Below are 11,774 nucleotides of genomic sequence, written 5' to 3' on the forward strand. Positions count from 1 at the left end.
GTGCTATGGGCACTAAGCCTCTAAGAACTTTATTATGCCCGTGGAGAGCTGAAATGAGTTGCTGGCCATGACTGAACGATGTCATTGAATCATCTATAATTGATTCTTCCCCCAAGTAACCCATGACTCGAGTTGGTAAAGCCCATTTAAAAGCAGATTACTTACTTCTAAGCAGTTAGAAGATCAAGTTTATCATTTTTAAGGAACTCTAAAAACCATCTTTTTTTAAAAGAAAATACATGTACCAGTATATGTACTTCTTGACAAAAATATAGAATCTTAATAATTTGCCTCTTTTTAAGGAAGAAAGTTTTTCCTTCCTGGAACCAAATATTTCCTTTCCTGTGCTTTTATTTAATAAATCTGGTTTTTATAATATAGTAAAAAAAGATCTTTCTAGTATGCCTCCTTTTTTTCATTTTTACATTTTTGTACTGAGGATGTGCAGTTTTATTTCTCAGTCTTCGACTTTGCCTTGGGGGAATCTGTTTGTTTTTGTTTCCATACTGTGATTGTTCCTTATTGTTTATCATCAGCAGTTACATTCTTAATGGCCATTTGTGACTAAATGTTATGCATCCTTTGTTTTGGAAAAAAATAATTTCCATTTTGAATTCATGACATTTAAAGGGGGGAAGTTTTCATCTTTGTGAGAGAATTCATGCAAAATTAGAAAAGTTTGACTGATTCTTCCACACCCTGCCAAGAAGAAGAAATGTAATGGATTCTTGGAGTGACTCAATTATTTGCCCATGGTTTTATTACAACCACAAATCTTCATGGATTTTGGGGCCATGTTTTGATTCTGTTCCCAGTGAGCTATTTCGTAATTTTGTTGTTGGACTTCAAAAATGGATTTTATAAAAACAAATTACTACCTACATATTAGCTTTTATTTATTTTTCTTTTTTGGAGACAGTGTCTAGCTGTCACCAGGCTAAGAGTACCGTGGTGTCATCATCATAGTTCTCTGTAATCTCAAGGCCTCAAGTGATCCTACTGTCTCAGCCTCCCAAAGTGCTGGGATTAGAAACATAAGCAACCAGGCATTGCTGAGTATTTTGTATTCTTGCTAAAATCTCCATGGAAAGTGGATTTGAAATGTAACTCATTTTTTGCTCAAGCAAGTTTATGTTTTCATAAATGAAAGTACTAAGGTATCAAGTGGTGATAATTAAAGTATTTCCTTAGTAATAATATTGCCTCAGAGGAAACACTTCACTTGGTAGGTGGACCAAATCAATGATATTCCTGTTTATTAATCACAGTATCTCACCAAAGCAAAACGTACCTTTCTGGGTAAATACACGTGCTCTCGTCAGCCCTTCCTTACCCATATCTTCTCTCTAACACACGTGGCCAAAGACTTTTGTTACATTTTTTCTTTTGAGTTATTTTGTTTTGAAATGTGTTCAAATTTACATAGAAATTGGGAGTCCTTTTACCCACAAACTCTGTTACTTCTGTTAACTGTTCCATTGATAAGACCCTGATCCTGGATCATGCTTTATATTTAGTTGTTTGTCACTTAAGTCTTTTAAAGCAGAAGTCTTTCTTTGACCTTTATGACCTTGACACTTTGGAAGAGTACAGGCCTGTGGTTTTGTAGAATGGTCTTGAATTTGGATTTGTTTTATATTTCTTCATGACTGGATTCAAGCTTTGCATTTTTGGCTGAGAGATCTTGGCAGTGGGGCTGTGTCCCTTCTGCATCCCACGATGTGACCTGTGACATCAGTTTGTCATGTCATTAGTGATGTTGACTTTAATCACTTGACTAAGATGTAATTTGCTGGGTCTCTTTAATATAAAGTTATTCATTTCCTCTTTACAATCAGTAAGTAGTTTGTTGGAAAAGACTTTGTGCCTATGTAAGTATCCTCGATCTCGTCCAAAATTCACCCACCAATTTTATCATCTGATTTTGGTTTTTGCCTGAATTATTTTTTCAATAATTGTCCAATAGTGATTTCTAAGTCTTCCATTCCTTCTCCATTTATAAGTTAGATTTTTACTGTAAGGAAAACTTTCACTTCTCTTTATTCACTCATTTATATAAATCCTTTTTGGTTTTATTCAATGAGATATAATGTACCACTACCTGCTGGGTGATCAAATGATCTCAGTTTGAGTTACAGGAAGTCCCATCAGGATAAGGTTTCTGAAGCACCTCCATCATTCTTTGAATGCATCTTTACTTTCTCGTATAACTAAGATGTTCCTGGTTCATCTTATATGTTGTTCCCCAGCCTGGATTCAACCTTTTCTTTGAGGAGTCTGGATCTTGATGTTTAGAATTCAAGATCTGTACACTTGGTGTGCGCTATGCAACTCCAGAGTGTCTTGAGACAGAGCCAGGAAATAAATCTATGTATATATATTAATGCATATTTTAAAATCTACACACTCACCTTTAGTTCTATTTCATTTCTGTATTATCTACTTATCTGTTAATTCACATTGATGTATTCAATTCCAATCATACACTATAGAACTCATCCTAACTTTGTTCCTTTCAAAATTTGCAACTCCATTTATAAGTTAGTGAGACAGATGACTCAATTAGCCTTAATACATTTATTTATTTGACTAGACTACCTGCATATAGCAGCCTCCTGTTTCTTCTCTGGGGCACATATAGGCCACCAAGTTATACTCTTACTTCTCTATCTGCTAAACCATTGGCCTTTGGTGTACATAGTTTTTCCATGTTTATTAGTTCATTTTCCTTCCTTGTTTGTCTGTCTCTACACACACACACACACACACACACACACACACACACGTGCGCGCACCCCATCGGCAATTTGATGGGTAGAGAGGCACTCACTGTTTTACCCCCTGGTGGGATATAACCACAAACAGATCCAATACAAATTAAATGGAATGTATCTTCAATTAGTGAGAAAGTTAAAGACTACAGTTATAGAAATTAATATTCTTCACTGTTTTCAAGATGTAATTCCTCTCGAAATCATGGCAAAATTTAAATATAAATCTTCCTCATTAAGAATCACCTACCTCTGTTTTCAACACCTTTTTCAACACACCTTTTATCAACACCTAAAATAGAGTAAGGAGTTTTATAACTTTTAAAAAAATGTATTTAAGGCCACCATTTTTTCACAGAGGCAATTTCTTTTTTTTAATAAAAATATCTGAAAGCACAAGAGATTCACAGGATGCAAAGAAGATAAAACCCATAATAACAAATAATACAAAGGCTTGCAAGGTGTTGGCAATAAGGCAGAAGATATTATGCAAATGCCTAAGCCAAACTTTTACATTAATAGGGAACACAGTCTATATATTTGCTGAAAAATGTATTAAAATACACAGAGTTGCTAGACAACACATGGAATTGCCATATTGTTGTCAAAAGCTGAGGTACGGCTCTGCAAGGAGCTTGCTCGAGGGCTGTGACTTCACTATTTCTCTGTGATTACTTGTTGTTCCCTGGCTACATTGCATTATTCCGTGAGCCAGTATTTGCATTTACATTACAGACTACGACGTGAAGGATGTTTCTTATTAGTGAAGCATCCATGTTGATTCCTCATTGCTCCCTAGCTTGGCTCATGATCATGAGAAAGTTTAAGCTCTGATACTGATGCGTTCCACTATGTTTATGAGCTCTTCTTTTGCATTTACTTCCTAAGATTCGTTTATGAAATCGATGGCCTGAGAGAGCGGGGCATCCTAAATCCTGTTAAGAGCACAATTAATGTGAGAAGTAGGATCGATGGCTGGGTCCTTAAAATCTGCTCTCTTCTGCCAGGGGGCTCCAAACTCTGCTCTTCATCTCAGAGTTGTGTTTGCCTTTCAGACATACTAGCAATAAGATTATGGAAATCTTATACCAAATGGTTCAGCTCATTCATTCAACGGGTGTAATAGATCTTTGGCGTGTTTGGACAAAGAGCAAGTAGCCTCAAGTATATTTTGCTTTGGGGCAAAGTTGAATCCCTTGGGCTGTGTGGTTTTTGTGTGTAACCTGGCACTTAAGTGTCTCAGCTTAGCTGACTCTCTGAAGACTGTCACTCAGCAAAACAGCATTTTCCCCTCTGGTAATTATGGTAACAGGTACACAGAAAAGTATACACTTAGCAGTATTCTAAAATTTCAGGATTCACAAAGCTTTTCTGTCATATTACTTGTTAAGAACAAAGGTCCAGCACTGTAATTCTTTGTCTAATTTCAACACTATTTTTGAACTGGAGGATTACATTGGAATTGTCGATAAATTGTGATGACGTTTACTACTTAGTGGTTGGGTATTTTTTTCTTTTCTCTTCCTTTCCTCCTTCCCTTCTTCCTCCCTTCCCCCCCTCCATTCTTTTTTCCTTCTTTCCGTCCCCCCTCTCCCTTCCTCCTCCCTCCCTCCCAGCCCTCCTTCTCTCTTTCTGTCCTTTGCTTAATAAGGTTTTTGTCTTAAACTTAGGGTTTTATATTCTATAAACTCTTCTATCATAAACTCTCCTGTCCATTTATTGAAACAATATTTTCTTTTGCTGTGACCACTCTTCAGTGTATGTATAAATATATATATTTCAGTTTTGAAAAACCATCTATGTTCTTCTCTGTTGGTTCAGTGCTTTTATCTCTGTTCTCCTCTGGTGCTTACCTCGGCTTCTATTTTTATGGTCATATTCAGTTGCAGCCCTGGTTAGCTGGGAAGTAATAATAGAATCAGAATGAGCTGAAAATCAGCTCTGAAAACCACTAACTGTGGCGGTGCATACTTAAAGCAGGGGACGAGATTAGTACCTATTCCATTGGTTTATTGTATATATTGAAAGAAAGAACATGTCAGTGTTCATCCTAAACCAAACATCAGCAAAGAAAAATGGACAAATCTTAGACCATAATCTCTACAAGGGCTAAGGGCTTTGACTCTGATGTTCACCAGTAACTAATGCGGTGCCTGGCATACAGTAGGTGCAGAATAAATACCTATCAGTGGTTGCTGCTATTCTTTGAAAGTGAAAGATAAATACAAAGCACATAATAAAAGGTCTGATGCAAGTATTTGGTTTACCTAGAAATATATTTGTAGAGGCTTATCATCAGACAAATCATTGGTTTAGTGTAGTGTTCTCCAGAAAACATCTTCAGAAAGGCTAAAGTGTTTTTTTTTTTCTTTTGTCTTTCCCAGGCATCCTGTTCTCCCTGGTGGTGGTGCTGTATGTCATCTGGGTCCAGGCAGTAGCAGACATGGAAAGCTACAGAAACATGAGAATGCGAGACTGCCTGGATTTCACCCCTTCTGTTCTGTATGGCTGGTCATTTTTTCTGGCCCCAGCGGGGATATTTTTTTCTTTGCTAGCTGGATTACTATTTCTAATTATTGGACGGCACATTCAGATCCATCACTAAATCAACTGTTGCCACAAGTATTGTCTTGAGAGATTTTTTTAAACAGAGAATACCTGTCTTTCTTTTTCTCCATTTTGTTTCAATGATCCCAGCATAAAATTAATTGATGTAAATTTTAGTTGCTATTTGATTTAGTCATTTTATTTGTGATTTCCTCTGACGAGAAGGTCCTAGAATCTCTGTGATCACCAGAAGGTTTCCATCTTGTCTAAAAGCAATCCAGGACCTAGCTCTGTAGGAACTAGGCAAATGGGTCTTCCTTTCATGGGACATGTTAGAGCTCATGCAGGTGGCAAAGGCCTGCTTATGGCATACCACCATCACATGGGGAAAATCTAGGCTTCACAGAAAATCTCCTTCCTGGGGTTCATTTCTGCTAATTTTTAAAAAAGGAGTCTTTGGAGAATAATTAAGAATAAAAAACAAATATTGTCAGAGAACGTACTTCATTTTTTCTTGACATACGTGCATATCCGTGAACGTATTCATTGGCTCCTGTGAGCAAATGACTCATTTAAAAATAGACGGCAGTTGTCCTTGTTAACAGGAATCACATACTCATCGGTTAAAATGGACCACAACAAACAAAACCATGAACATGAACTTAACTGTGCTTTCTTTCAAACAGTAGTTTGGTCACTTTATTTTATTCACTTAGTGCTGCACACTTACATAAAACTTAAATTATATTTACAAGTAGCAAGTCTAGAAGCCAAATTATGTATAATGCAGATCAAATCTTTATGAACTCCAAGTGAGTTAATTGTCTAACGTAATGTGATTTAAAATATGTAAAAAGCGAGGACCTTAGTTTAGTGCATACTTCTATTTGATATTCTAAAATTCTCATTTAAAAATTAGATTGGCAACATGTTCAGCATGTGAAAATTTATTGATGAAACATACTTTTCATAGTCTTTAGCTGTAAACTTTTGAAAAACTTCCATAGGAAGATTATCATAGCCTTACTTCATTAAATATCATGAAATATTAACTTTCCCTGAGATTTTATAGGTTTCAGTTCTTCTGATCATTTGATTTCCTTAATTACTGTCTCTCAACTTCTTTCTCTTTACAATAGGTATATTAACATTCACAGATCTGCTATTTCCTTTAATCACCTGGAAGAAAGTTTTATTCTGGGGAAAAATAATTCTTTATTATTCACTAGCATAGACATTTTGCAGACCAAAGATGTTCATTTGGCACAAATGGTGATTTAAATCAAATCCATCTGAGAGGCCTAGGTTGTATTTGCATTCTGGAAACCTCCATGGTGGAAAAGTTTGGTGTTAGTGAAGGAAGAGAGAAATGGCGTGGCATGCAGGCTTTGCTGGAGGCCCAGACATTCTGCAGCTGTTTATGAGGCATGACTCATAGACAGAAGGGGCCCCATCTAGAAGATGCTCTGGGCTAGATGAATTCTGGCACTCCATCCTGCTGTTCCCATGACGATGGAGAGATTGTCCCAGTCTTCTCTGCACATCTTCTACTTTTCCATTAAGCTTTGTTTCAATGTGAGAGAGCTTTGTAGGAATAGCAAACATCGGAGGGATCTACAGAATCACAAGGACATTTTAGTGACAGTTAGGACTTGCCTATATCAATAATAATAATGAAAATCTCCTGGGTTTAACTGGTTTCTTAAGTCATTTCAATGGTATCATAAACGTTTTTGTGGATACTTCCTTTTGTCGTCTTCTGTTTTATTTTTATATTGCTTCCACTTATTTTTTTCTTTTTGCTTTTGGCTTGATTATTAGAAAAATAATTATGGGTTCTGTTATGCATATTGACTGTGATATTAAGTTATGGCATGCCAGAAAGTTTTCCAGATGATGCTGGATATATTTGATTAGTTCATGTCATCTGTAAATACAATAATTTTTTGTAGAACTTTGGAATGGAGCCTTTTTGGGTGTACTGTATGCCATTTAAATTTCACATACAAGCTGCTTTCAGTAAAGGTTTGAATATTTATAAATTTCAGATGGTTGCCCTCACTTTCTAATACACTTCTGCAGCTACTGTATATTCATCATACGGCAATTGGCTGAATAGCTGATGTGTGTGTGTGTGGCACGTTTACACAGAGCTACACTTTGGAAGTATTTTATAGTTTCAATTCATCAATCAACATTAATTTCAAGGCTCCTTCTTTATCAGTTTAGCAGCAATCCTCCAGAGGAATGAAGGTGAGTTGTGTTTGCTATGTCATTGAGTAAAATATACTTAAAAATAGTAGAGATGTGCAGGGTAGTGTTGTAATGGATTTATGTTGATTTGGGATGCTTTGTTGCAAAATGTCTATGCAACGTTTATCTCTTTATTGCACGTATTGATGAATTTTCAGAAGCATTCAAACAGTGTTAAAATCTTAGTGTTAATTTTTGCATCATAAAGTTCTAATTTAACAAATAAGGTTATCTTTTCAGTGACATTTCTGATGAAAGCTGTTATCTCTCCATATTGTATTTATTCAATTGGTTTAGTTCACTAAGGTGGCCAAGAGCATAAAAGTTGAAACTGGCTGGAAAGACCATACCGGGAAGTTTAAGAATGGCATCCAACTTGGGAGTTGATTGTAGGGCTTTCTGAAAGGAAAATACTATCAAGCGTGTACTTAGTTATCATTTGTTCATTTTTTATTACTGAGCTATTAGATATATTTATGAAACTTGATTATTTAATCCATTAATAAAAATCTGGTGAGGGAGGTCCATATTAATAATTATCCATTTATCTACTTACCATCTGTGTGTCTATCATCAACATATATGGGGGTTTGTCTGTGTATATTTGTGTGTACAAGTGAGCATGCATGTTTATTCTAATTGCAAATTTGGCAAGAAAGAGATAAAGGGAAGGGTATAAATCAATATATTTGAGTTAAGCAAATGTTTAAAGATCAGTTTCCCTTGGGAGACAGAATTACATTACGGTTGTATTTCCCTGGGTGCCACTTCAGTTTTATTCACTTACTGATGGTTTATTCAGTTGAAAACATAGTTCTATTTATATTTTCATAAAAGCAACCAAATTGGACTTAGAGACTTAGAATTTCCAGAGGTATTAGACAAATACAGGATCCTAGCCAAGTTAGTTGGACATAAATCTGGCAGGTGGGCAGAATCGTGAGAAAGAACGATAGTGCTGGGTTTACATGGAAAAAATACTCATGAATAAAATCAAAACCAGATTTTGTTTTTGTGGGACTTCTCCAGAAATGAGAAAAAAACTAATACTAAATTTTGACTGATTGCCTGAAGGAGTTAAATATATAGAGATATTTCTTCGGTAATGATCAAGCAGAGGTGGAGAAATTCTAGCAAGGACTTAGGGTGATGGTAGCCTTAAGTGGTGGTGGGGGGAACACTGGATATCTTTCATACTATAATAAGCACAAGCCAAGCAGAGGAATGTTTAATCTGGTAAGCAGAGAAATTAGGCAAGAAAGAAAAACATCCAATTACAAATTAGAGTTTATAAACTGGTTCCCATAGCAAGTATTAGGAGCTTTACCTTCAGGAATAGAAAGAGCAACCTGTGCCAGCCTGAGTAAGCAGGTCTGGTCAGAGAAACCATGTCTGAAATGGCTGAATGCACTAAGAGGCCCACCTGGCTTTTGAAAGATCATTATCCACCCCCTAGTTTGTAGCTGTGACCGAAAAATTGAAGTGGTAATTGAAGGGTTGATCTTTGTAGAATGATCTACTTCTGGATATAAAGAATCATATAGCAGAGCTAATAATTCTATTTAATTCTATCTATCCATCTAGATAAATTGATCTCTATAAAGATAGATTCTCTCTCTATAATTCATCTATAAAACATCTATATAAGTAAATTAGAATGATTAGGGATACTTCAAAGGATGATGGCTTTCCTGGTTCACACAAATGACAGAGAAATGAGCATGGTCAGAGTAATTGGTGTCCTGTACTTATTCTGAGTGTGATCTGTAGGTGATTTGGTGGAGATAGATCTCCCCAGGATAAAATAAATGCACACAGAGCAAAGATTTTGATATTCTTGTTCTTTTGGAGTGCAGGAATTATGGTGACATAATTCACTGAAAAGGTAGCATCGTTCTCCATTTCTATGACAATTCCTTTTTCCTTTCTTAGCATTTTCACCACTAATTCTAGAGAAAGCTTCCCACTTTGTTAAAAAGTTCACCAATGCTTGCAGAGACTATTGACATTAAAATTATCCAAATGAATAGATATTTAAATGACATAAACTAAAAAGCAGTGATATATAAATAATAATGCTTACAGCCTCATGTTTTGGTCTAGCATATAAAAACACACTGTAAAACATCCTAACATATTGTCCCCACCCCTCAAAAACACAAGGAAAAATTTTCTCAAGAATTTTCTGAGTATCTACAAATATCTGGGAGATACATGAAGTAGGAAGTTGGATAACCTGTTTGCATGGATACATGCGTGTGAACCTATAGCCTCGTCTAGGCATGCATGTTTCTATGTATATACATCTGTGGTACGTATGTATATTACACATGGGGGTTTCAATAAACCTGGATGTATACACACACACACATAAGTGTCTGAATACACATACACACACATACATAGATATGTATACTTATAAAAATATTTGGTCTTCTATAATGTATACACACATGCATATAAGAAATGCCTATATTATATAAACACATATCCAAATTATCTGTCTCAAGCTTTCCTCTCTTAAGGTTTTCTGAGAAGAAGGGCACAGCTCATCTTTGCGTTATTGCATGCCTGTGCTGGTGGTGACTGAGGGGTGGAGGGGAGACAATGAACGCCATGGTGGCCTTCTCTTCCTGAGATCCACAGCCTGTGTGGTGATGCATGGGGAATGGACTGGTCACATTTCCCTATAAATGCCCGATGGCGTTTCTTCTGGGTACCATCTGGCAATTCATAGTTGGGTAAATATTTATTTAACGGTTACAAAGTTTTTTGGGTAAAAGAATTCCTTTCTAATGCAGTGTTCCTTGGTGGATTTATTCTTTCAATTCCTCTGCAGAAGATTAAGCCAATTGATTCCCGATGAACTCCTTGGGTCCCCTATAGGGAGCCTTTTATGGTGTGGTGGGGAACGTGATTTATCTGTATCTGCAGAGGTGAATTCCAATACTGGATTTTAAACCTAAAATTTGATGAATTGTGCACCTCCTTTGTCTCAGTTTTTTCATCTAAAATATTCACAAGGCCGGGTGTGGTGGCTCAGGCCTGTAATCCAAGCACTCTGAGAGGCTAAGGTGGGAGGATCACTTGAGCTCAGGAGTTTGAGATCACTAGTCTGAGCAAGAGTGAGACCCCTGTATCTATTAAAAATAGAAAAATTATCTGAGCATGGTGGTGAGCACCTGTAGTCCCAGCTACTTGGGAGGCTGAGGCAGGAGAATCACTTTAGCCCAGGAATTTGAGGTTGCTGTGAGGTGTAATGCCATGGCATTCTAGCCTAGGGCAACAAAGTGAGACTGTTTCAAAAAATAAAAATAAAATAAAAAATAAAATATTCACTAGTTGATTCAATAGTGATTATATACATGCTACATTTCAAAAATGGTGCTAGATTTTGGATACATGTTACAAAACAAAACAGACATAATCTTTTTCATTTTCAAACTAGAATTAAAACAAGTGATATAGAGCGCAAACAGTGACCAAAAAACAACTGTACATTTATGAATTGTGATATATTCTTTAAAGGAAAATATGCAAGCCATAGGAGAGATGAAACCACACTAAGAGAAGTTCTTTCCAAGCAAAGAACTCTGAGTATATTGCTATCTGTGTAAAAAGTGGAAGCCATGGAAGAAAGACCTGAAAGAGGGAAAGATCCTGACACATTCTAGAAATGGGAGGGCAGCCCGTGTGGCTGATCCCAGGTTTGTGATGAAGCTGGAGAATGAGAGGGGCCTGGTCATTCCCCTCTGTCCATTACAGTCTATTCTGAGATGTCAAATGTAAAGGAGTTGATGAGGATTGGCATGGGATGGTGAGGAGAAGGATCAAGAACGACTCAGATTTCCAGTTTAAGTGGGTGGGTAGAGAAGGCTGGAATTGGGAAGACATGAGAGGAACAAACTTGGAGGAGACAGGAATCCATGATTTATGTTCACCGTGTCATGTGTGAAATGGGCACGTGTCCACGTTGAAACTCTGGCAGGTGGGTGAAGTTGGCAGTTAGGGAGCTCAGAGGGGCAACCTCAGCAGGAGCGGGACATGGGGGAGCCACGGCACTAAAGTCATCAGCAAGATGAGAGCCCTCAGGAGGGGGGTGGCTAGAGAGAACCCAACATGTGGAGGGGAGCACCCAATATGTGGAGGGGAGAAGACTGAGCCTGCAGAATAGATAGACACAGAACAGAATAGATACAGAAG

General features: G+C 36.9%; 1 protein-coding gene across 5 annotated transcripts in view; it reads left to right on the top strand.

Annotated features, from left to right (window-relative positions):
- Positions 1–5,816, top strand: part of TMEM182 (transmembrane protein 182) — a 77,553-nt gene extending 71,737 nt beyond the window's left edge. For all 5 annotated transcript variants that reach the window (XM_053589503.1, XM_053589502.1, XM_053589505.1 and 2 more), the window contains one exon: positions 5,156–5,816. In XM_053589503.1, the coding sequence (XP_053445478.1) occupies positions 5,156–5,376 (221 nt within the window). In that variant the 3' untranslated portion in view covers positions 5,377–5,816. The remainder of the gene's footprint in view (positions 1–5,155) is intronic.
- The last annotated feature ends 5,958 nt before the right edge of the window (positions 5,817–11,774 follow it).

The sequence above is a fragment of the Nycticebus coucang genome, chromosome 4 (assembly GCF_027406575.1).
Source record: "Nycticebus coucang isolate mNycCou1 chromosome 4, mNycCou1.pri, whole genome shotgun sequence".
NCBI classification, from domain to species: Eukaryota; Metazoa; Chordata; class Mammalia; order Primates; family Lorisidae; genus Nycticebus; species Nycticebus coucang.